Source organism: Heteronotia binoei, chromosome 10 (genome assembly GCF_032191835.1).
Source record: "Heteronotia binoei isolate CCM8104 ecotype False Entrance Well chromosome 10, APGP_CSIRO_Hbin_v1, whole genome shotgun sequence".
NCBI lineage: Eukaryota > Metazoa > Chordata > Lepidosauria > Squamata > Gekkonidae > Heteronotia > Heteronotia binoei.
Window position 1 is genome coordinate 64,374,128 of NC_083232.1, and position 25,572 is coordinate 64,399,699.

Genomic DNA, 25,572 nt, shown 5'->3' on the forward strand with positions numbered 1-25,572 from the left:
CAACAGTGGTTCCCCAAGAGGAAATGGCTGGTTTGGAGGGTAGAGTCTATGGACTTGTACCTGTCTGAGATCCCACCCCTCCTCAAACTCCACCTTCTCCAGGCTCCACCCTTCAAATATCCTTCAAATATCCAAGAATTTCCCAACCTTGATTTGGCAACGCTATCTCCTTCCCAGCCAACCATCAACCTACCTCTTTCTACCCCTCTGACTTCCTCCCTCTCCCTGAAGCCTCTACCTAGGAAAAGGATAGTCTTTCTCCACAGTGGGGGGACCAAAGCAGCTTACATCATTCTCCTCTCCCCATTTTGATCTGCACAATAACCCTGTGTGGTAGGTTAGGCTGAAAGTCTGTGACTGGTCCAAAATCACCCAATCAGTTTCTGCAGCAAGAACCTGGACCTGGCAGACCCTGCTCTGAAGCGCTAACTGCTATACCACACTGGCTGTCATAGGGGTGCTGCTACTGAGCAGCATCCAGGCCTAGGGTAGCCAACCTCCAGGTGGAGCCTGAAGATCTCCTGGTATCACAACTGAATTCTAGACAATGTATTTCTTTTCCTGGAGAAAATTACTTTGGAGGGTGGATTCTATGGCATTATATTCAGCCAAGGCCCCTCCTGCTCCCAAACTCTGGCTTTCTTAGACTCCAGCACAAAATCTCCAGGAATTTCCCACCAACATAGAGCTGGCAACCATACTCAGGACTAGGCCCAATGAGTTCTTTCTCAAAGGCCAAAATAGGCCTGAAAAGGGTCTCCTCCACTCTGCCTTTTACTGACAGCACCAAGCTGGGGATACCTATGGTTGCCTAGCAACAGCCACTGAGGGAAAATAAGCTAATAGGACACGAAAGTATCTTCCCCAGTGGCCCAGTCTTCATCTGTCCTGGGGCTGGGGTGTAGGGTTGCTCTTCATGGAGATTAAGTGACATGCAGCTCAGCCATTGGGAGAGTGGCATTCATTCTGTCTGAAGCTGGTCTGCAATCCTGATGTGGATGGCAAGCAGGAGCCATAGTTTTCTACATCTGGCACAGTGGTGAACAGTTGTTTATGTCAAACACAACTGGTGCAGTGGTGAACAGTTGTTTACGTCAAACACAAACCATTTTCAGCCAAAGGTGGTTCCATTTGCTAACATACAATCTTCCTCTGCCGCAAGGAACCTTCTCCCAGCAGAACCCACCTTGTTCCCTAAAAGAAGATTTTATGCTGGAGAAAGGCTCCACCCTTAGTGGAATTGAACCTTTGGATCTAACCCAAAGTATTTGAACTATATGAGCATGCAAGAGATGGAAGGAAAAGGGTGTGCACAAGCCCAAGGCCATGAACTATTTTGAATCAACCCTTTATCTTTTTTATTTTGGGGAAATGACACAAAAGTCACTCTTTCTGGCAGGATGTGTTGTTTGTGCTCTGCTACTGCATGGGCTCAAGTGTTTTAGGGTGTGGAATTCCCTCTCAGAAATGATCAGGTGGGCTGCTACGCTCTTGGCCTTACAGCAAAGCTGTAAAATTGAGTTATTTCATAGAGTTCTGGGAGCAATTTGAATCTTCAATTTTTTAAAAAGGGAAGCTTTTGGGTTTCTGATACTGTTCTTATATTAGTTGTTTTAATATTTTAATATTTATTATATTTGCATTTTAGCTTTGGCGCCTATACACTTTAGGGCCAAACTACATTTTACAGCACATGCATGTTCATCCCATGCTACTTAAAAATTGCCACAAGGGCAATTTTTGATCGGGACCTTGATTGGATTTATGCTGCAAAAGCACCAGGTGAATGTATTTCCTTCAACACTTCTTTTCAAGTACCAAAACACAGCGCAGTTTGGTACTATAAAAGGTGCAGAGGAGAAAACAGGATCACTTGTTGCTGTGGGGTTGATCTGAACCAGATCCTTGTGGCAATTTTTAATTGCTAAATTTTCCTCTAAAATGGTGTTGGTGGCCATGGGTTGGACCTGTGTGTACTGACTGCAAAGTGTAGTTTGGCTCTTAAAGGTAAAGGTGTGCAAGCACTGAGTCATTATTGACCCATGGGGTGATGTCATATCATGATGTCTTCTTGGAAGACTTTTTATGGAATGGTTTGCCATTGCCTTCCCCAGTGATCTACATTTTACCCCCAGCAAGCTGGGTGCTCATTTTACAGGCTCAGAAGGATGGAAGGCTGAGTCGACCTTGAGCTGGTTACTTGAAGCCAGCTTTGCTCCTCGTTGTTAGAAGAAAGGTAGATTTATAAATATTTTGAATAAAAAAGGTTAATTTGTTGTGAACCCTTATGATATTGTGGTTAGACTAGGATGTGGGAAACCCAGGCTGAACTGGTCAGTCTTTCTCAGCCTAACAACAGGGTGGTTGTTTTGAGGATAAAACAGAGGAGGAGAGAATGGTGTTACTAGCAGCTATGGGTTTTCTTTGGGAGAAAATGGGGTTAAATATTTAAATATAACTAAAAACAGGGATTTTTTGTAGCAGGAACTCCTTTGCATATTAGGCCACACACCCCTGATGTAGGCAGTCCTCCTGCCACTTACAGTAGGCCCTGTAATAAGGGCCCTGTAAGCTCCTGGAGGATTGGCTACCTCAGTGGTGTGTGGCTTAATATGCAAAGGAGTTCCTGCTACAAAAAAAGCCCTGACTAAAATGCTTCCAAGGAAAAGGTTCCATTGCAAACTTTATATAAGAAATGTAACTGAAGAATTAAAAAACTGGTGAAGACTCATGGTACCTATGTAGTGGATAGATTTTTAAAATGAGGATAGATTTTAATCATTTTATATTTTAAAAAATTATTTGTTATATATTTCATATTGTTTTTATTGGGGGTATTTTATGCTGTTAGCAACCCCAGGGAGCAGGATATAAATTTGATAAATAAGAATAATAAATAATAATGAATATATATGTCTGAAGTGTTAGAGCCGTGGATTACCTCTTCCTTCTATTGCAAGATTCTGAGAAGAGGAATAAAAGACCATGATTTGGGGGCAATTATAGGAGAATATAGACCACATTTAAATATGATCAGCAGCGTGAATGTCCCTATATAGATGTGTTTGAAATCAAAGAATAGCAGCATAGATGCAGCAAATTACAATAAATTAAATTAATAAACTCTTTGAGCATAAGCAAATGAGCTGTTCTTTTCCACACCAGTGCACTAAAGATGGTTTTGAACGTAATGTTATTTTCCAGGAAAGATTTTATGGGTAATTTATATGAAAGTAAAGTAATAGAGAAACTGAGAAGGGGAAGAAAGAAGCAGAGGTCACTAGCTCCTCTCCCTCAAGATATATATTTTTCACCCCCCACTTTACCCTCAGCAATATACTAATGCTTGGTAGCTTCATAATGTAAGGGAAATAGCACAAAGCAGACAATTTTACTAGGCAGATGTTATTTGTTCTGTGTTCTTCTAGGTCCCATTTCCATTCCCTGTAATACTTCACCATTGCAAGGTTAATTAAATAATAAATTGGTATGCATAGTCTAAAGAAAGAATATATATATATTATATATTATATATATATATATAAAATACATATAGGCACAAATGGAAGAACTAGGGCAAGTGCAAGCCAGTGTTACTGGTTGCTGTAAAAGGCTGAAATTCTGGCAGTATTCAGTGTGATTTCTGTTGGTATTCTCTAGCTTTGTTGGGTTATTATTGTTCTTCATACTTGTCAGTCACTTTATGAGATAGAAGTAATTTGTGAACATCTCCATTCATATTGTTGCAAGCAGTTTTGTCAAAATCTCAAAAATGTTTGAGTATTTGAAAATGCTTTACAGGGGAGGTACTTGTGAATTTCCTGCATTGTGCAGGGGGTTGGACTAGATGACCATGAAGGTACCTTCCAATTATATGATTCTCTGATTCTGTTATGCATGATAAATGCATGTATGCATCCAGACACACAGGTGTCCCAGTCTGCTGTACCCCAGTCTCAGACTTTACCTTTCCAGAAGTCTGCTGGGTAGCCTGTCATAGGAAACGATTCTTCAAACAGAGGGTAACCTCAGTTGCAGCCAGTCTTTCTCTTCCTTTTACTTCAGGGTTGCATCAGAAAGTAGAAAGAACTACAGTTCCCATCAACCCAGTTGACAGTTCCCATCAACCCACTAACTTCTGAGCATGCAAGAAATTTAGTGGCTGCTTGTGGTGAGGAGTGCTGTCAATGGCAAGTACATTGGAAATACTACTAATTTGAAATTAGGAACAAATTATCAGTGCATTAGTCATCCTTGAAAGAAAATGACATTGTAAGTAGGGTAGATTTGATCTTGGAGCAAATTATTTATGAGAATTATAGCAGCGCTGATTAAGACTTATGTTTGATACTGTAATGTTGTGAGGTGTAAGGGACAGGGATGTTCCTTGCTCTGTGAAGTGGATATGATTGTGCATGATCATATCCCATCCTGGCTTGGTCAAGGGTCTCCTCTCATTCTGAACTAGTGCAAAGCCTTGTGTGTTCCATGGTTCTTGGTCATTGCTCCTTTCTATCATCCTGGTTGCTCTTCTGCTCCAGTGCTACATAATGTGACAAGGATGCAAGTGCTCTTGCAGCTAATCTTGTCCACTTTTTGCTTTCCACTGCAGATTGCAAGTATTGTATTATTGTAGTAAGTCTGTCTTAAAGTTTGAGCCATCCAGAGCAGGTGTCGCAGAATGGGGAGGGGGAGTCTTGCAGTGCACTTGCACCTCAGTCTTTCAGCACTCATTGTTCTTTATTTCCAGAGAGGTCTGTGTAGGACTGCAGACTCAGATCTGGAGGCGTTATAGAGGCAGATGCATTCCCTTGCATCCAGAAAACAGAATATTAGGCTTTTTGCAAGAGTGAACTAGAGTGGCCTAGGGAATGTATGAGAAGGTGCACTTTCTGTAGCAACTTTTTGCTTCTTCTGTGTTAAGTATATGGTTAGGAAATGCAGGTCATCCAATTCAGTTGCTAGATGAGTGCTGAGTTGTGCCTCTGGTGCCTCCAAAGGTTGTTTGATGTCCCTTGCATAGTCAATACATTTCCATTCCTTGGAAAATAGGGAAGAAGTTAGCAGGATTTTCATACTGTTGCTTGCCAACATTTATTTTCATTTTGTTTTACGTACTTCATTTGTAGCCTGCCTTTCTGTTATCAATCACTAGTATGCTAACCTTTGCTGTCAAGAACAACTTTCCTATAAGTAACTTAAATCAAATGGAAAATTGCAAGAAAGTCTGAGGTTTTTTATCACATAAACATAGTAAATAAAAGGATGGCAGCATTTAACAAATTCTAATATATAATATGCCTATACCATCATGCACAGTTCATCACATTTCTTCTTTGGCTCAAATAGCTGCAAAAGCCACTGGCTGTACACATTTTGATAATTTGCGTTGAGCTCTGCGTGTTTGTGACTGAAAGAAATGCAGCTGAAACTATGATAGATTTGTAAACTGTGTTGTTTATTTCAGAAGTTCTGGATTATTTTGGAGCAGATGATTGTAATGAAATGGCTTTTTCCTTTTATCCAGCCAGCTTGGTCACTTTGAACAGCTGGAGTCAGTTGCCATGAGGTTGTGAGAAGAAGAGAGCCAGAGTGTGTAGTGGTTAGAGCATTTTACTGGGATTGGGGAGACCCCACTCTGTCATGGATGCTTGCTGGGTGACCTAGGGCCAGTCACTCCCTCTTGGTGTAACCTACTTCACAAGGCTGTAATGAGGATTAAATGGAGAAGGGGAGAACACTGTAAATCTTTTGAGTAGCAAAGTAGAGTAAAAATGAAAATATACTGAAGACTGGGACTCTTCTTGTAAAGCAGCTGTGGGAGGGATTTGGAATAGGAATATATTTCTCCATACTAGTCCCGACAGAAATCCTTCCACACACCCCTTTATTGTTAGCATGGGTAGGGGGGCGGGAACAGATGGCAGATATGGACGCTATTTACTTGCTTTTTAGAGATAAGCTATTACATACAGTGTTCCCTCTAAACTGAGTTAGTGTGAGCTAGCTCACAGTTTTTAGCCTCCAGCTCGTACATTTTTGTCTTAGCTCAGGAAGGATGGTCCATAGCAAACTAATTTATGCAGTAGCTCACAAAGTAGAATTGTTGCTCACAAGACTCCACAGCTTAGAGGGAGCATTGATTACACGATGTTATGTATTGCAACCCACCCTGAGCCCACTTTGGTGGGAAGAGGGGGATAAAAATCACATAAATAACATAAAATAATAGATCCAGCTACCTTTCCCTCTGAATCTCATGTAGTTTCCCTCCTTCCTGTAGCCCCGTCTCACTTGCAATTTTTCCTGCAGGCCTCATGAACCCTGACATGGGCCCTTTGATATTCAAAGGGGGATCCCCCCTTCCCTTTTTACCTGCAGAAGTGCTGGTTGGCTCCAAATCCAAATTCGTTGGTATAGATTGTGAACTCCAGGATACGTGGACTTCCTTTGGGTTTTATTGTTTTGATCAGCTCTGGCTTGTGGCTCTGGAACTGAATCCTGCCTCCATGTCCTTTGTCAAACTGACTGCTGTGTTCTTCCTTCAGTCACATAATTGGACAGGCATTAGAATCCGGAAGGTAATTTTGTTGTATCTGTAAATGTGAAAAGCTCCACAGACAGCATTACTGGAGTTAATGCAGCTAATAGCCTTTGTTACTTTTCCTGACAGAGGAGGATTCTGCATCTGTGTGACTTGGCAGGCAGGGAGGCAGATTCACATTAATTTGTTATTACTGCTCACTTGAGTTCCTGCTGCTATCTAATCTATTTCCTATTTCCAGGGTGGTCCTCTCTGATGCTTCAGGGGAAGTGGGTAAAGAGAAATTGATGAGCTTAAAAGAGGAAGGGGGAAAAACCCATAGGATTTTCATTTGACTCTAGTAGGACAGTACCCCCCCCCCCCAATAAAATTGGCTTAAACAAGATGCAACAGCATTTAAATTTGCTTTGATGGCTGTTCCAGGAAGATTAAAATAAGATACAGAATTTTACATTCCATTACTTGGAAATCATCTAATTTTAGTTATATTTGTAAATGTTCTGTCCCCTTAATGGTTTCAGTTACATCACTCTGCATGTTTGAAAGCTTCTGTCTTGAACACAGCAAGTTTTGTGTTGAATGTAACCATTAAAAAAACTAACAACCTGATTATGGGAAACAGGAAATGTGAGTGAATTGTGTTCCCCATTGCTCATACCTCTTTCTACCTTCTGCAGTGAGCTCTTGCATCTTGCCTTCAGTATTTTCATTCTAGGGTAAGGATAACTCAGACACAAGTACATGGGAGAAATGAACAAGCCCTTATTCCAGTTGGTAGAAAGAAGCACAGGAACATGAAGCATATCACACTCATTCTTCCAGTTATCTGCCCAAGTTTGAATGTCCTTGACCACTCTAGACTGTCTCAGTCCCACATTAGCTATTATTTCAGGTATATCCTACAACTTCATTTTCTTTCTTGGTTCAGCATGCTAGAAATAGCAATATTTTGCTTCCTTCTTTCTCGATGATAAAACTTATTTATATTATGGTTCCAAACAATATTCCAAATAAACACCTTCAGGATCACATCCAGCTATTTAAATTTTAAAAGTGAGATGCTGGTGTCCAGCAACGTTCTTTTATATGTGGAAGCTAATTTCCGCTTGTGGAGAAGCTACTTTACTTCTAGATGAGCTTTGTGTGAGGACTGTTATGTTCATCCTGAGTATCTTTTCTAAATTTAGATGACCATTTCACTCAGTTAATTGCCAATAGTTTATATAATGGTCTGCACATCTGTGCACAATGATTACTGTTTGGTCCTCTACATCCTTGCATAGTTCCACAGTGCCCACTTCTGCTTGGTAATTAAGTGATCATGGGATTAATTTGCCAACTTGCTAGTCTTCATAATTTATGGTTTTCTTCCTCCTGCAGAATACTTCACCAAGCACCTGTAGAGTGCAACTGCTGTTCCAGGGGAGGGAAGACGGCTGGGTACAACAGCTGAACTAGTTCCCTATCTGATCACATTAAAATAACGAAGACTATCTTCACAGCAGGAATGTACCAGGAAAATGACGGGAAGAATTCAGCAGTGAGGGGGAAAAGAGAACTGTCTAATGAGTTTCCTTCTCAGACTGTGTCTCCGGACTTGACATCCTACTTATTTGCTTCTATGGAGTAATTGTACTTGGCATTTCTCTGAAATATCCTTGGAGGCGCTATCATGACAACTAGTAGCCGTGCATGTCCTGTGCCAGCAGTCAATGGACATATGACTCACTACCCAGCACCGCCATATCCGTTACTTTTTCCTCCAGTCATTAGTGGACTTTCACTTTCCTCTCTCCACGGCATTCAAGGTAATCCACCAACAAGTGGCTGCAGCACGCCGTCACCAGCAAGTAAGTATTAACTCTCATGTATACCTTCAAGAAAGATTTTCCTTTACTGAAGATGAAGCACTCATGTTGTTGTTTTAATATAATTCATTGAGACAAATGTATGTGTCCTTGAAAGGTTGGTGGCTTTGTTCTGCAGAGTGTGTTTTGCTTTCTGCCCTCATCTAAACCATGATGGAGATGAAATAGTATTGCATACTGGCAAGGAACTCATCAGAAGTAAAACCACAGAAGGTGCTGTTCTGCACTGACTACATTTGAGATTATGTGTAATTGTTGGTGATTTAGATCCATCCATCTTTTTTATTTCATCTCCCCTCCACGCCCAATGCCTTTTTTCCCCATGTTGGTCCCATGATTCCCTTCTGGTGATCAGAAAAGGTTCCCTCTTCCTTTTTGCACCAGTGGCAAAGCTTATTGCATCTAAATCTGGCTTGTTTATCCAGGTGTCCATTGCATAGCCTACCACTCTTAATAACAATAGAAAAGATAGAAGTTGCTTTATAATTGAATGCTTTTTTCTCCTTACATTGTTAGAAAACAGTCTTGCTATCCTCCTGCCTTCCAAAAAAAAATGTTTCATGTTGGCTCAGACTCTGTCACATCAGAATACATTTGATGTTTGAAATATACACTCACTTCTTCTAAAGGGGTGTGGGGAAGCTTTTAGAACTTAAGATTCAGTGTTTTGTACATTCCTTGTTCTTTGAGCTCATGTGGCTGAAAGAAAGAGGTCTTGCATTTGAATGTCTTCGTTTATCAATGAAGATGATTAAAAGGCACTAGAACATGGAACCTTGCACCACTTCTGCTGATACGAACAACAGAAATAAACAGGAGGCTAGGCTGTGCTTCTAGGAGTGCCAGCACAGGAAATAAAATGTGGAAATTAACATGTGTGGATTTATGTAGGAATTACAAGCTTTTGGCTGATTGTGCACTCTTCATATGCTATTTACCTTATGCATTACCCCCAAAGAGAAGTTCGTCCTTCTGTCGGTTGATTTTCATGCAATCCCAGATGCTTGGTGCAACAGCGGGAGGACTTCTAGTGTCCTGGCCCCACTGGTGGATGTGAGCACTGCAGCAATCTGCCTGGGCAGGCATAGTACAAGCAGTGCAGAATGTGGGATTATAAAGATATAAGGCAATGCAGTATCCACTCCCCACTCCCATATGAAGGTGGCATTCTGAATCACTACAGATCAATTACAAGAGCACTTTCAGAACATTTCTGTTTTGTACATTTTGTGGAGTGCTAGAACTGTGGGAGCCTTCTTGACCTCTTTAGGCAGGCTGTTCCACAAAGTGTCTGTAAATGAATCCTATATCTCTTGGGGGGGAGGGGGGCAGTCTGACCAAAATGCCATATATAGCAATGACAGTCCTATGACAGTGATCACTCAGAGAAATCACAGAAGGCATATCACAGGTCACCTGTGCATTAAAAAGATAAAACGCTTTTGAGTGGTTTAATTTTACAGGCATTGGTCTATAGGTAGAGATATGTGGTAGATATTTCAGTTCCACTGATGATACTAATGCAATTGACTTGTTAACCTGTACCTTTATGACTTGACTTCTGTTTGTGTATCAGATTAACATTAGAGAAAAAGACTTAATAATTATGAGATTGGTCATAATGTTATAAAGGTCAGTGGGAGGAAAAAATATTACCTTACATTAAAGGTGTACTATAAATTAATGTTAAAGTAATAAAAAGAAACACTGCCATCAAATTGCACATTATTGTTCCAGAGTGATGGTTTGCCAGGCACTAACTAAGCAAAGGCTAATGTTAATCAGTCTTCTCATTTGTTCAGTGGTATTCATGGTTGTGCACTGCGAATATTTTTGGAATGAAACCTGAAAAGTGGTTAGATAACTTCAAACTATTCCCTCTTCCAGTCTACCTCCAGGCCAACAGGGCTATAGTTGTTCTTTGAGGAGTTATTTCTATCTGAATATATTAATAAAAGATGGAAAGACAACTGACCTTGGCTGGATGTGGCTATATTTATTTTGGAAACCCAGCACTACAGCTTGGTGATGGTCTAGGATCCAAAGCTACTGGAGTAGCTAGGAGGGGGTTATAAAACTCTTTAGTTTCAGTTTCTTCATCAGATGCATACTTCCTTGATCAAAAGAAATTGACCATGATTACTCTGTAACACCAAGACTGGACTACCACGTTATGTCTAAAAGGGACTGATTTGGAGGAGTATTTGGAAAATGCAGCTAGTTTGGGAATATGGCTGCCAGATTGTTGCTAGGAATTGGACACTAGAAATATATTATTCCTTTTCTGATTAATTTATGCTGGTTGTCTGTTGGTTCTGGGTCCTAAAGTGTTTTATGACTTTAAAAGCTCTAATCGCTTTCTCATGGTTCTCTTTCTTCCTGGCACTGAAATAATCCTTCCTGGGATACTGAGATAGTTCTTCTGCATGTGCCCTATTTGTATGAAGTAAGGTGGGTGGCCATGAGGGGCAGAGCCTTCTTAATTGACTTTCAAGCCAAGGGAAGTTCACATGCCTGCATCACATGCCTGCCTGCATCTGAGAGCCAGAATGGTGTAGTGAGTAAGTGTGCAGATTTTTATCTGGGAGAACCGGGTTTGATTCCCCACTCCTTCACTTGCAGCTGCTGGAATGGCCTTGGGTCAGCCATAGCTCTTACAGAATTGTCTTTGAAAAGGCAGCTTCTGGGAGAGCTCTCTCAGCCCCACCTACCTAACAGGGTGTCTGTTGTGGGGGAAGAAGATAAAGGAGATTGTAAACTACTCCTGTTTGTATATCAGATTAACATTAGAGAAAAAGACTCGAAGGGTGGGGTATAAAGCTACAGTCTTCTTCTTCATCTGTAGTAGCATTTTTCCAGTTGTTAATAGGCATTATATTGTGTGTGTGTATACAGGGAGTATTTCTTAAAAACACATACATTTGGACATATCTAAGATCATGGAATTGCATAGAAAGGATGTGTTTGAACATGAATGCAGTAGGGAAAGTCAGAGGTAATTATGAACACCTTTTACAGAGGTTGGACAAATTTTAAAAAGACAACCTTGAACACATCCTAAAACTGGACACTATGCAGAAGGTAATAGGTTGAAGATGTGACACCCATTTTCTTAAGTTTCTCATTGCCCATAACCTCATGTTAGATTCCTCTCCTCACCAACCTCAATGGGTGTTTTGTAAGTGTAATTTGCGATTGCAGGATCATGGGCAAAAGTATATCTAATAAGCATACTGATTCCATCTGGACTTATGCTTCATCTTGCCTTATCCCAACACCCTTGAAGGATGCCACATTTCAAATTATTCTATGGGGATTTCCTTTCAAATTGATTAGTTTTTGAACAGGTCAAACCATTTGTGTTAGAACTAGGGATGGGCATGAATTGGGAAAACTGAGGTTCATTTCATTTTTTGGAGGGCCGCATGAACCATGAACCTTCCTGGATCTCCCCATTTACCGAACTGCTCATTTTGTGAGGTTCATTTTGTGAGGTAGAACAGTCAGCCCCCTTGCACACTGTTGGAAGTGAACTGCATGCAGATCCTGGGGTCAACTTTTCCTCCTGCGGTGCAGTTTAAGGCATGCCATGGGAGGAGAAGCTATGGTATCCAGGATCTGCTTTTCCTGCCACATGCAGATCCTGGGGTCAGCTTCTCCTCTTGTGGCACGGTATAAAGTGCACGATGGGAGAAGCCATGGCAGCCAGGATATGCTTGTGAGTAGGAGAGCCCTCCTTGTCGCACACAGGTACTGAGTTCAGCTTCTCATTCTGTGGCGCAGTTTAAAGCATATCCTGGGAGGAGATGCCATAACAGCTAGGATCTTCCTGCAGCTGGGAGAGTCCTCCCTACCTCACATAGACCCTAGGGCCACCTTTCTCCTGGCTGTGGTGAGCCATGGCTGGGAGAAAATGTGGACAGCACCTCCCAGAAAGGGTCTTCTTTTTTCCTGGCTTCAGCAAGCCTTAGTGTCATGTCCCTGCTGGCCCCCGCCCCGCCGTGACTACTGCTCGCTTAGCGACCTGGTTTGGGCTGGGGCTCGGCTAGGCATCCCAGAGGTCTCAGAATGTGGGAGGACAGACCTGGGTTACCTCACCCATTTATACTCGTGTCCTCCACAGCTGTGCTGGGGCTCCAGTCTCTCTCTGTCTCGACAGCCCGTTCCTTGTATCAGCCAGCTTCCTCCCCGACCTCTCAGCCTTGCGGCCTTTTATTCCTCTCCCGGTCTCCTCCCTGCCACCCTGGTCCCACCCCCGGGTAGCTCTGGCCAATGGCTGGGGCTGATGGGAGTTGTAGGCAAAAAACATCTGGAGAGCTACCGTTGGCCACCCCTGCCCTAAGTGATCTCTACTGCAATTTAAAGTAGTTCTGGGGATGCTTACTGCATGCACACACATACTTCATCTCTTATTTGAATGATATGTTCAGATCAGAGGAGGATGCTCTTACGTATTCTTTTTTTTGTTGTTCAGTCGCACAGTCGAGTCCGACTCTTTGTGACCCCATGAACAAAGTCACGCAAGGCCCTCCTGTCTTCCACTATCTTCTGAAGTCTGCTTAAATTCGTGTTTGTTACATCAGTAACACTGTCCAGCCATCTCATCTTTTTGCTTTTGCCGTCCCCTTCTTCTTTTGCCTTCTGTCTTTCCCAGCATCAGGATCTTCTCCAGTGAGTGCTCCCTTCTTATTTGGTGGCCAAAGTATTTGAGCTTCAGCTTCAGCATCTGACTTTCCATGGAACAGTCTGGGTTGATTTCCCTTAGCAAAAACATCTATTCTTCTGTGCTCGGCCTTCCTTATGGTCCAGCTCTCACAGCCATACATTACTTCTGGGAATACCATAGCTTTGACTATATGGACTTTTGTTGGCAGGGTGATGTTTCTACTTTTTATTGTAATGCTCAGGTTCACCATAGCTGTTCTCCCAAAAGGAAACATCTTTTAATTTCATGGCTACAGTCACCATCTGCAGTGATCTTGGATTTCATAAATGTGAAATCTGTTACTACTTCCATGTCTTCCCCTTCTATTTGCCATGGTGTGACGGAGCCGGATGCCATGATCTTAGTTTTCTTGATGTTGAGTTTCAAGCCTTCTTTTGTGCTCTCCTCTTTCACCCTCATCAAGAGGTTCTTAGTGCTCCTCAAATTGGAATGGTTTTCTCATTCATTTTAGTAGACGTATCTTACTCTGTTCAGATTAGCTCCTTACATCCATGGTCAGACTGAAATGTAAATATATTTCTTGATAGTTTGAAAATAAGTTTTCAAGAAGAGAAAGTGGAGATTATTACCTATATTTTCTTTGTTGGTAAAGATCATAATAATGATTTTTTTTCTCCTGTTGTGCGGCTCACACAGTGAACTTTACCACAAATACAATTGCTGGGGTAATCTTGCTTGACTCCTTCAATTACATGCAAGGTGAGCCCCTAAGTCAGGGGCCCCCAGCCACAGTGCTGTGGACTGGGACCAGTCCGTGGCCTGGTAGCGACCGGGCTGCGGAGCGAGGCAGAAGTTCAACACTGCCCCCCCTGTTGTGTGGCTCACACAGTGAACTTCACCACAAATACAATTGCTGGGTTGATCTTGCTTGACTCCTTCAATTACATACAAGGTGAGCCCCTAAGTCAGGGGCCCCCAGCCACGGTGCTGTAGACTGGGACCAGTCTGTGGCCTGGTAGTGACCGGGCTGCGGAGTGAGGCAGAAGTGCAACACTGCCCCCCCCGGACGGACAAAAGAGGCAGCACAGCCTCATTCTGAGGCAGTGAGGCAGCCTTGGAGCAAGGCAGAGCAACCACGCCACCCCTTGCAGGGGAAGCAGCTTTGGAGCAAGGCAGAGCAGCCCCACAACTCGTTTTGCCCGCCTGGGATCTGGCTGGATGAAAGAGGCAGTGTGGCCTCGCACCGAGGCTGCCTCCCCTGCATGGGGAGGCAGCCTTGAAGTAGGGTAGAGCTCCCTGCTGCCCCTTCTGCTGGCCTGGAACCCAGACAGACAAAAGAGGCAGTGCGGCCTCACTCCAAAGCTGCCTCCCCTTGCAGGAGAGACAGCCTCAGAACAAGGCCACACTATCTCTTTCATCCGCCCGGGTCCCAGGCTGGCAAAACCCCCAGCACTGCCCCCCCCCCCACTGTCTTCTATGAAACCGGTCCCTGGTGCCAAAAAAGTTGGGCACCACTGCCCTAAGTGGATTACTTTGATGGTTATTGCTGAATTCTCCAGCAGCTTTGCACCTGTGCAGTAGCTACTTGTTCTTCACGATCAAGCTATTGCAGCTTGCTTGGTAGACAGGACAATATCAAATTTCAAATGATGAAATAGTCACACTGTCAGTTTAGGCTTGACAGAAGGGGAACTTTCTGTTATCCTCTTTGTCCTTGAGTCCTGCATTTTACCACTCTTATTCATAGAATAGGCTTACATTGGTAATATTCATAAATGATTTACAAAAGGAATCCTGTGTAATAGCTTTGGATTTCAAGTTTTTATGATACTGCCAGATGTGCTATCAAACATAATTATCTGGTTCAAAAAACTTGTGATAAATCCTGCCACTGTAAATTCCCTGAAGCAAACACATGCTTCATTCCTCCCCCAAGGTAACTTTTATACATTTTTTATTCTTTTCTATTCCTTTAAAATTAAATATAGATCTTTAGGATTACATAAAAAGAGAAAGGTGCCTAAAGCCAAACCTCCATTAAAATGTCTTCAAACATACTTTGTGTACCCACAGAGCACCAGTATACAAATTCAGTTTCAACATGAATGTAAGGTGATAAATTTAATAAAAATATACATATTGTGACTGCTTTGCCTGAATTCTTAGAAATATTGATCTCCAACACTGAGTGCCAAAAATGAAGACAAAAAACAACATTCTCTCTTTTACAAAGAGAAATCTGGACCCAGATTTAATTATTACTGATTTGCCTGGTAATGGAAATGACCTGTATTTGGGTCCGTAAATATCATGGTTCCAAACCTAATTATCAGAAGTTTATCTTCTAAAAGCTCATAAGGTTTTACAAGGTTTATCTTGTAAAAGCTCATAAGGTTTTGGGTTCCAGTGACCACACTGCCCATAAATCTAAGCAACAGGTGATGTGATCCCTGAGGAATCTCTTTTTCATAACTCTTCAGGATTTGAAATGGATGTAAATTCCTGCCCAAGTACCTGCTCAAGTACTGGGACTTAACAGCTCACTGAATGACAAATGATTTATTCAGAGCAATTCCCATATTATAATTTTCAGTCATGAGAGTGCTTCTGACAAGCAGAAAATAAAATAGCCATGTGGATATTACTTCATTCCTGTAACTGCTTTTGTGGTGCCGCAGCACTCTTTCATCAGACCACAAAATAACTGCATTATTATATTGGATGTGTCAGCCCTTTAAAATTGGTAGAAGAAAGCTCTGGTGTTCTTTCTCATCCAAGGAAAAAAAGCGCGTTAGTACTGTTGTACATATGCACCTTTTCTAGCCCTTCAGAAGGGTTCCTGATATTTCTCTCAGCTTTGAAGGGAAAAGCAAATCTTGGAAGGAGAAAGAGAACTCTCACATAAGACAGTGTGGGATTGAGGGTCAAATTCTCATGCAGACCAATTCCACAGTGTTGAATTTACCTGCATCCACAACTTTATCCATGGCATGTCTGGGTTTCTGCAGCACATTTTGTCCTCCCAGGTGCAAACCTGTAGTTTTTTTCCTCTTGCTGCAAGTTTACCAAATCCCCTGTTTCAGGAAAGTTTTTTTTAACCTCAGTATTGAACTCGCGGCCATGCAGTGGGGAAAACTTGGGCATCCAGGGTGGTATTTGAAGTGAAATGAGATAATGCACGATGCCCCTGAATTCCAGGGGTGACCAACGGTAGCTCTTGAGATGTTTTTTTGCCTACAACTCTCATCAGCCTCAGCCATTGGCCATGCTGGCTGGGGCTAATGGGAGTTGTAGGCAAAAAACATCTCAAGAGCTACCGTTGACCACCCCTGGTATATACGCTGTGTTAACGTGCAAGAAAACAGAAACTTTATTTTCTTAGTGGCTCTTCAAATGATACTAGTTTTTACATGGACCTCCTTTCACATACACTCCTTCTGTGTAGTATGCACCATGTAGGTTGTCACAAATGACAGTGTACAGCCATTAAAATAAATGGATAAAAATTTTCTGTGACCATTCCTGCATGGATTTAATACATTTTTCTCCATAGAAGTGCTTGCCATTTAGCAGAGATGCTAATTTTTTTATACAGATATATTGAAACATCATGTTTGAAGTTAACCTTAAAAGGCTAGGTGTCCCGGCAGATCAGACACTGATCTGCCAAGAATATAGGAGCAGTGTGTAGGAAATCCATAACATTTGACTACATATTAATTTATGGCTATGAGATTGAGGTTTGTTATCTGTAAAATTAAAATGCCCTGCTTGGATTGGAACTTGCAGTGAGTGAGAGATATAATTACCTAATTAGCTATGCAAAAATATCCATTCATAATGGAAATCTAAAAGGTACATCTGCTGTTCCAGTTTACACAGGATTGTAAGCATGTTGGTGTCTGCAGACCAATTGAAATGAACATCTGTTACAAACACTTGAAAAGAGGAGCCATACCCTCATGCTAAACAGATTTTTGTTGCAATAGCGCTATTGATTAAATTGCATATTCTTATAAAATGCAATATATATTTCTTTCAAGCCATGAATCATCTTGTTATTATTGAGTAAGAAACTATGAATACAACCATGGGGATTTTATGAGCACAGGGTCTTTGTTTTTATATGCTGACAAAATCATATCCACTTTTATTGTACTACAACAGAGCCCTCAAATGTCATTTTACCCCAATACAAAGAGAATCGGAGCCAGACATATTTTACTTTTGAAAAAGCTGAGAGAAGAGAAAGCCAGTGTGGAATCCAAGAGTACCTTTGTCCCATATAGATCTTTATAGGGAGAAGCTGGGAAAACGCAATTCCCCCCTCCCCATTTCCAGTGGTGCACCAAAGAAGTTCCATTCCTGCATATTGTGGAGTTCTCCAAGGCACCCTGTAATGCCTGCTCATTAGTTAAAACATGGCTGGTGAAAGCTTCAGCTTGTCCCTTGAAACTGCACCTCTTCCAACCAAGCTGTGTGCAGCAGCCATTTTGCAGCTGCACTTTTGGAATGTGTATTCATTTTAAAAATACACAGAAAGTGAAATGAATGAGACCCCCTTTGTTTCATTGGTTATAAATTACTAATTAGAAATATGTGAAAAACCAAAGTAAGGAATAAATGTAAATCTCAATGGTTTTGTTTTTCCATTGCTTAATATTTACAGAGCAAAAAGGTGCATTTTGCATTGGATACATTGGCTGAAACATCATATAGAGTTCACAACTTACAGGAAGGGAGAACCGAGAGAGCAATGTAAACACCTGACTACAAAACTGCAGTTTGTAAGCTGCAAAGAAGCACGTTAACAGTGGGAATCCTACCCTGTGTAACCTTTTCATTGTCTCTAAGCTGGGCACACTTTATCTCAGAACTGTTGTTGAACTCATTTGTTTTGATGGCTGGATCTGACATAAGTGTCGCTTTCTTAGGCAGTGCCTTAAAATATAATGCTAAGTATCAGATATATAAACTTTATAAAGGACACCAGCTGGTAAGTTCTGAGTTGGTGTGTCCTCACCACAAAGCCCCATGGACTGGGAGGAGGGTGCAGAGGAAAACCTTCATGGGCAGACACCCCTGCACTGCCTGGAGGGTAGGGCAACTCCCTTCCCCAACCTGCTCTCAGTACCAGTGCTGTGAACACGTGCTCCGGGGGGGGGGGGAGGACACAACATGGCTGGGAGCTGCAAACTCCCCTCTGCTCCCTGAGCCAATGCAGAAGGGAACCATGAAGAGGAGTTGAACTAACCCCTGCCCATGGAAGCAAGAGGAGGTGGCCCAGGTGCGGGGCTGCATGTGAGGTGGGACCCAGGCCCATCAAAATCCAATAAACCGAAGATATCCATTGGCAGCTGTCTCTGGCCACAGCTGCGGGGCAGCCTCTCCTTCAAACCCTGAGACAGTGTGAATATGGCTGTGATGGTCTCTGACTTACCAGTGAGGCTAGTGCTGGAGCAAAGGGGTTCTACCTGACTGCTGCAGACAAGGTCGTTCCTCTGCATTGAAGCCAAAATTGGAGTGGCTTTGCCTCCTCGCCCCACCCTCTTGAACAGTTTCCCTCCCTCACACCATTTGCTTGAGGGATGGATAAGAACCCTGGATGGGCTGGTTCCAGCCCATGGGCTGCATGTATCACACCCCTGTTTTATTTATTTATTTATTTATTTATTTATTTATTTATTTAAGGCAGCAGTGAAATTAAAATTATTGAGAAATGATACAAATGGACCTTTAAAACAAATCAAAATAGATAAACCAAGTTTGACTGGATAGGAAGTACTCTGTTTCAAGCCATAGTCTTCATCTGTCACAGCAGCTGATCTACACTGGTATGAGCACAATGAAATGCTCACTTGTGAATAAGTCCATTGGCTCATCATCTTTCCCAGACAGCAGATCCAGGGCTGTTAGGAAAAATGTTCAGATAAATTACATTGGCTTCAGTTTGGTGTAGTGGTGAAGTGTGCGAACTCTTATCTGGGAGAACCGGGTTTGATTCCCCCTCCTCCACCTGCAGCTGCTGGAATGGCCTTGGGTCAGCCATAGCTCTGGCAGAGGTTGTCCTTGAAAGGGCAGCTGCTGTGAGAGTTCTCTCAGCCCCACCCACCTCACAGGGTGTCTGTTGTGGGGGAGAAAGGTAAAGGAGATTGTGAGCCGCTCTGTGACTCTTCGGAGTGGAGGGCGGGATATAAATTCAATTTCTTCTTCTTCATTACCTGCTCAGCCCTGTGCTTACTCAGATGGAGAAGCTGGGAAAGTGAATGGTGGTGGTAAAGAAAACTGTGATACTGGCTAGGTGGGTTGTAATTGGGGACAATGTGAAGAGGGAGAGGAACAAAGGCTGTTTCTTCTAAGAAAGGTCAGGGTCTCAGGCCTGCAGCGAGAAATGTTCAGATTACATTGAGAGTGAAAGAGGAACTGTAAATCACTGAAGCGACCAAATCTTAAATATTAGTTCTGAATGCTTAGAATTCTTTAATTTTTAACTTAAATTTGTTTGACTTTCAAGCGTCCAGGTGTTTTTCTGAGCCCTAGATTCTAGGCTGATTGATATTTCCATTAACAACAGAAAAAGGTTATATTTATCCAATATAGCATGATCTGACTAACCAGGTTATTTCTTGCAAAACTAAAGCCACAGCCTCAGTGATGGCAGTAATAATGTTTCATCCAGCTGTGTGGCAGGTTGAGAGGCCTCTAAACAGCTGGAAGAAGGGCAATAATGTTGAAGTGGAAATGTTTCTTTCTGAAAAGTTGAGAACAGCTTGAGTTTTTTTGTTAATGGAGAGGAAGCAATAAGGGATGAACATGGTACTGGAGCATGTCCGCCTACAGTGTTTCTTCACTCAGGAAAAAAATCCTGTATTCTTTTTTTGTTAACTTTATTTCATATTTTGCTGCTGATTTGTTAATTTTTAATAATTAGGTTAGCATTCATATGCGGTAGATTGTTAGTACTGTGAAGCCACAGAGGGTACAAACCAAAAGGTAAGGCTGATTTATTAGATCTACATACCTGCATCCTAGAAACTCATCCTGTTGTACCAGGTAGGAGTGTGTGCGTGTCATGGGGGAAGTCCCTTTACACATATCCAAAATGTTCCCTTTGACTAGTAGCACTTATTGCATTGAAAGCAGAGATTTGCGTTACCTCAGTTTTATTTAAATCTCCTCCAGAGACCTCTTGTTCTGGACCGAGAGGCAGGGGGGTTAAGGCTTCCCTTATCACTCTTTTGTGGGTCTTGAACCTTCTGCGATGCAGATGTTTGGGATTCTTCTCAGCTCCTGGGGGTCCAATTAGAAGGAACATAGAAGGGCTTGTGAAGCCTGTTCATTCATGTGTGGTGGCAGTCAGTGGTTATCTAGGTTTGTAACTAGCACTCTTGGGGAGTGAGGGGAAGGGGTCATCATCATCACCAGGTGAAGACATGGGATAGCATTGACAGGGCTTATTTGCTGAGAAGAAAAAGGTATTTTACACATGGTCAGAGGCACACATTCTTTCTTATAAAGACAAACTGAAGCAAGGTGGTCGGTGTCAGCAGCTGGATCATAATCTGACTACATTATACTTATGTTACCAAATGTAATGCATTATGCTCCCCCCACCCCAACAGAAATAATGACAGCTATTCACTTATGTCAATGTAAAATAGGATTTATGTTGCATTTCATGTTGATTGTTTTTAGACCCCATTGTCCTTCAACAGCATTCAGCCCACTGATAAATTCTTGCAAAAGCGCTGGCACCGTAAATGTGCCCCTTCCCGTCCCTTAGAGGACCTTGATATCTTGTAGGATTTGGCATCAAGTGAGCTATTGCTCTAATAATGTTTCACAATAATGCATCGCTGATGTGACATGCCATTCTAATGATGCATTCGGGTAATGTATCATCTGGAAGTCAAACTAGTAATGCATTTCTCTATCTAATGAAGAAAGCATCTAGCAATTGATGTGCTACACTTGAAGGATACCATCAGGCAGAGGAGAACATAATAGAAAAGATGGATACAGTTTGTCAGTTCTTTAAATGGCTTCCTGAGTGCTCACTCCACCCTGATACTTTGCTGTTATGTGCCCTGATATGGTCTGCTTTTGCTTGGAGGCTTAAACAAAACATAGACCAAGATATGCAGGATAAAATTTTATGTATCCCTCCCCTGAAAAAAAGGTTGGATGTCTATAGCAAAGGGAGCAGGGAGAAGGGCAATTGTGTTTGTCTCCAGGAGCTCTTGGACTCTTCACTCCTTATGTTTGATCCCTGCAGACATTACAGTACTTACTGCTTAACACCGGGAAAGTCTGGCATGATAAAAGTAGACAGCTCTGAGAAGTGAATCCAGAGCGCCACTTGACAGATCCTGGAGTGGATCCTACCCTGTCCTACCACTCCACCAAGCAAAGTTTATCTATCTATTTAAATATTTATACCTCGCCTTTCCTTTTGGACTCAAGTTTGATGTCCCCCCCAATTAAGTGGCTCTTCTGATGGTGGAAATGCCGCTTGAGCTGGGGTACGTCTCCTTAGGCAAGAGGAAGGCTACCCAACTGAGGATGGGATGTTCGCATCAAAGCTCAATCTTTTTGGTCTGGAAATTGAGGTGACATTAGAGGTTTGAAGCTGCAAGCTACCATAATCTTTCTTCTATATAAATGCTAACCAGTAGCAAGTGACTGATCTTATGCTCTTGTTGAAAGAACACTGAAAGACTAACAGATTCCCCTGAAGAAACTTGAAAATATGGATAATTTTTAGCTGAGTGATAAAACATAATTGGACTATCAGTCCTGGCCTTGTTTTTCAGCTGTTCCTGAAAGCAGGCCATTCACAACTGTGGGAAAACTTTTCAAGCCATAGAATGGTGTAGAAGAGATTGATTATTGGTCATTGACAAGACTTTGTAGACGGTAGAATAGGGCTAATGGTTGAGGAAGGCAGACTGAATGATGGAGGAAATTGAGAACAAACTCTGGGGTTGTCTGCACTCTCATTCTCTCTCTTTGATTCTGAAGCTTGCAATTTTCCCAGCTGATAGACACATAACCTTGGCCCTCTTGGGTTTCAGGCCCAGGATTGCAGGGGTAACTGTGCAGTCATTGCAGTGAAGCCACACTGCTGATGGAAGCTGTTGCTTATCTTCAAGGAATGAGATCTCTCTCAGTACTACAGCAAATTGTCATTGGAATCCTAGAATCAACATTATACTAATAAAAATATACCCATACTCTAAAATGGTAACTTTTTAATAGAATGTCTGTACTTGCTATATCCTGTTTATAGGCAATTCCTTGATCACTTGCTGTTCACAAGAGCAGATCAGGGCATAGTGTAAAATTGCACATGGGCTTTGCTTTATGATGGTAAATCATTACATATATTTCTGGCTTTCCAAGTGCTTGTTATAAATAATGGATCTAGTGGTGGCAGGGACTAATTATGCATACTCCAGAGAGTGGAGCATTGTGACAAGAATTGTGGAACCTTGCCAGATAGTTGATTTATATCCATATTCCGAGTTCTCTGATGACTTTGCCATGACTTTGAATCACTGTGGTTTTCTGCATTCAAGGAATTGGTCTGCGCACAGAGATTCTTCTCCAAATCCTTCTGATATAAGAACATGTTAGCTGTCTGGATCAAAGGACACACTTCAAATGTAAGTTTGGACTGCAGAGAGTCTCATAAGCATTTGTGCTGGGATAATAATTTTGCTTAAATCTGTTCAGGTCCTTTAGGTTTGGAAAAGGATTTACTCTGATTAGTGTAGTGATATTCATGTCAGGCTGACTGAAGAGCTGATTTTTATGTTACATTTAGTATCTGTAATTCTTTTAGGTGATGACATAATGTGGGAAGATATCTGGAAGTCCTTAAAACCAATAAGTCTGCAGGTCCTGATGACATATACCTGAGAGTTCTTAGGGAACTCAAATTTGAGATTGTTGATTTACTAACCCTTATATGTGGAAAGGTAAGGTCCCCTGTGCAAGCACCAGTTGTTTCCGACTCTGGGGTGACGTTGCTTTCATGTTTTCACGGCAGACTTTTTATGGGGTGGTTTGCCATTGCCTTCCCCAGTCGTCTACACTTTCCCCCCCAGCAAGCTGGATACTCATTTTACCAACCTCGGAAGAATGGAAAGCTGAGTCAACCTCGAGTTGGCTACCTTAAAACCCAGGTCATGAGCAGAGTTTAGGACTGCAGTACTGCAGCTTTAACACTCTGTGCCACAGGGCTCTTTCGTCTTATATGTGGCTTGGTACTAAATTCGGCCACTGTACCAGAAGACTAGAGAGTAGCAAATATAGCAGTTTTTTAAAAAGGGGCCTAGTGGGAAACCAGAAAATCCCAGGCAAATTGTTAGAAACTAATGAAAGATAGAAGTATTAGGCACATAAAATAACAAAGCCTGCTGAGGGAAAACCAGTATGGCTTTCTGTTGACCCTTCAGATGAACTGGTTGGCCACTGTGTGGGACAGGATGCTGCACCAGATAGACCACCGGTCTGATCCAGCAAGGCTATTCTTCTTAAGTATTCTGTCTTGTGTTCTGTCAGTGGAAGGGATTTTGAATGAGAAGGATGTTCTAAAGCTAATTACTTTATAGATGTTTCAGAGTTGCTCATGCAACCAGTATATGTTCTAAGCATTTCCACCCATTGCACAAATAGGCAGCATAGCATCCTCCTTGCCAAACCCCCCCATAAATGAGAAAAGGAATGAGGAAGTTCAGATGATAAAGAAAAACAGTATTCATGCTATTCCTACTTCTCTTGATTTCCTTCTATTTATTTTTAAGAGGGAGCCTAGAACATATTTGCCAAACTATAAACAAAGCCTTTGTTCTCGCTGCATCCCGCCCCCCCCCCCCCCCCCGGCTGCACAACCTATGTCCAGCTAAATTTTATAATAAACTCTGCCTGATAATATGAAAGTTGGGATTATGGAAGGAGATCTTCATTGCTGAGTCACTTAATGTGGGAAAGAACCTTGCAATTTTTTGGTTACCACTGGTTAATCTTCCTTTAGTGGAGCCATACTTGCTCAATGCTAACACATAGTTTGGGGGGGGGGGTTTGTTGCAATAAGATTAATGTTGCTTATCAATGTGTCAAGTGTCTTTCATCCTCTTACTCTTACAAAATGACACAGTATGTCAGTAGCAGGGCTGCCAGATAGAACTACTAGGTAGTTACCTAGAGTGCCAAAATCCCAAAAGTGCCTATCTAACTTGTGTAAATATCATGGTTCTGACTGAACATTTGGAGGAGATGCACAGAGGTAGCTGATACCCTTACACATTCTGAAAGATAGGAACAAGACCTTTCTCTTCTCTACTGCCTGTCCATGATTGAGGTGTACAGAAAATAAGTAATAGAAATTAGAGACATTAAAATGAAAATATTCTAATACTTTAAGAAGCCGCTGTTATGCTGCTCCACAATGCAATATGATACTTGCAAAGCCATTGGTTTCAACCTGTGTTCTGGGATACCCTAATGCTCCTTGGGATTTATGATGAGTTGCTTAATGAGAGGGAGGTCAGAAATATCTGATAAGCTTCCCTGAAAGACAGCTTGGCTTTAGCTCCTGATCTTGTCCTGCCTGTTGTGTTATGTTTGTTTGGCATGACTTGCTGTGTTTATTTGAATGTGCAGGGTCATTTCATACAGGGTAAACAGTGAAGCCCAAGAAACCTGGCAGCACAGATGTGATCCAGAATCTTCTACCATGCCCAGGGCTGTGGTAGAAGATGCACAAATGTTTCAGTGGCATCCTGTGCAATATATAAAAGGTATGTTGAAGCCAGAAAGCTTTTAAAAACCCCTAAACTATCTTTAACCACAGTCTTCTTTCATGTTTCTTGTTGCTAAAATCCTGGACGTGCTGTTGCTAAAATCCTGGAAAAAGTCCATCAAAACCCCTGTCCTCTTTTTATTATATCCTGATAACACTGCTGTGTTTTATGTCCTTCTACATCATGTTGCAGGTGACTTGGGCACAGCATGACATGTTGGAAATGTAATGTGAAGTGACATGTCCAATAACAACACCACTAAAAGCAGGTAGTTTAGAGTTCTGTGGATAGCTACCATTCATAGATAATTCACTTTCCATTTTGCTGCAGCGTAAGGTAGCTTAATGAATATTTAAAAAGTACCCCCTCCAAACTCTATGGGGCATCATTATCCCCCCCATGTCATTCTTATACATTGTCTGAGTTGTCTCTTAAGATATATTTCTTCTGTGTATTGGGTGGTGTTTGGAACCAGAAGGTCATCAGAAAGGCAAGGCTATTTTTTGCAGTGTAAACAAACAATGTAGAAACTGTTGCCTCCAAGAAGGGATGGTATTTGAGACAACATAATATTATTTTTTATGTTTGTATAAATTAATAGATAACCCAGTAGCTTTCTGTAATGGCTTGGGAGAATCTAGGACACAATAAAGGGTTAGCCTACTGTTAGGAGGGCCAGAGGATAGA

The 25,572-nt window shown here is 41.9% G+C and overlaps 1 protein-coding gene across 1 annotated transcript in view; it reads left to right on the forward strand.

Annotated features, from left to right (window-relative positions):
* Nucleotides 1–25,572, forward strand: part of RARB (retinoic acid receptor beta) — a 476,807-nt gene that overhangs the window by 185,237 nt on the left and 265,998 nt on the right. The window contains exon 3 of the mRNA XM_060248799.1: nt 7,925–8,394. Coding sequence (XP_060104782.1) covers nt 8,217–8,394 — 178 coding nt within the window. The 5' untranslated portion in view covers nt 7,925–8,216. The remainder of the gene's footprint in view (nt 1–7,924; nt 8,395–25,572) is intronic.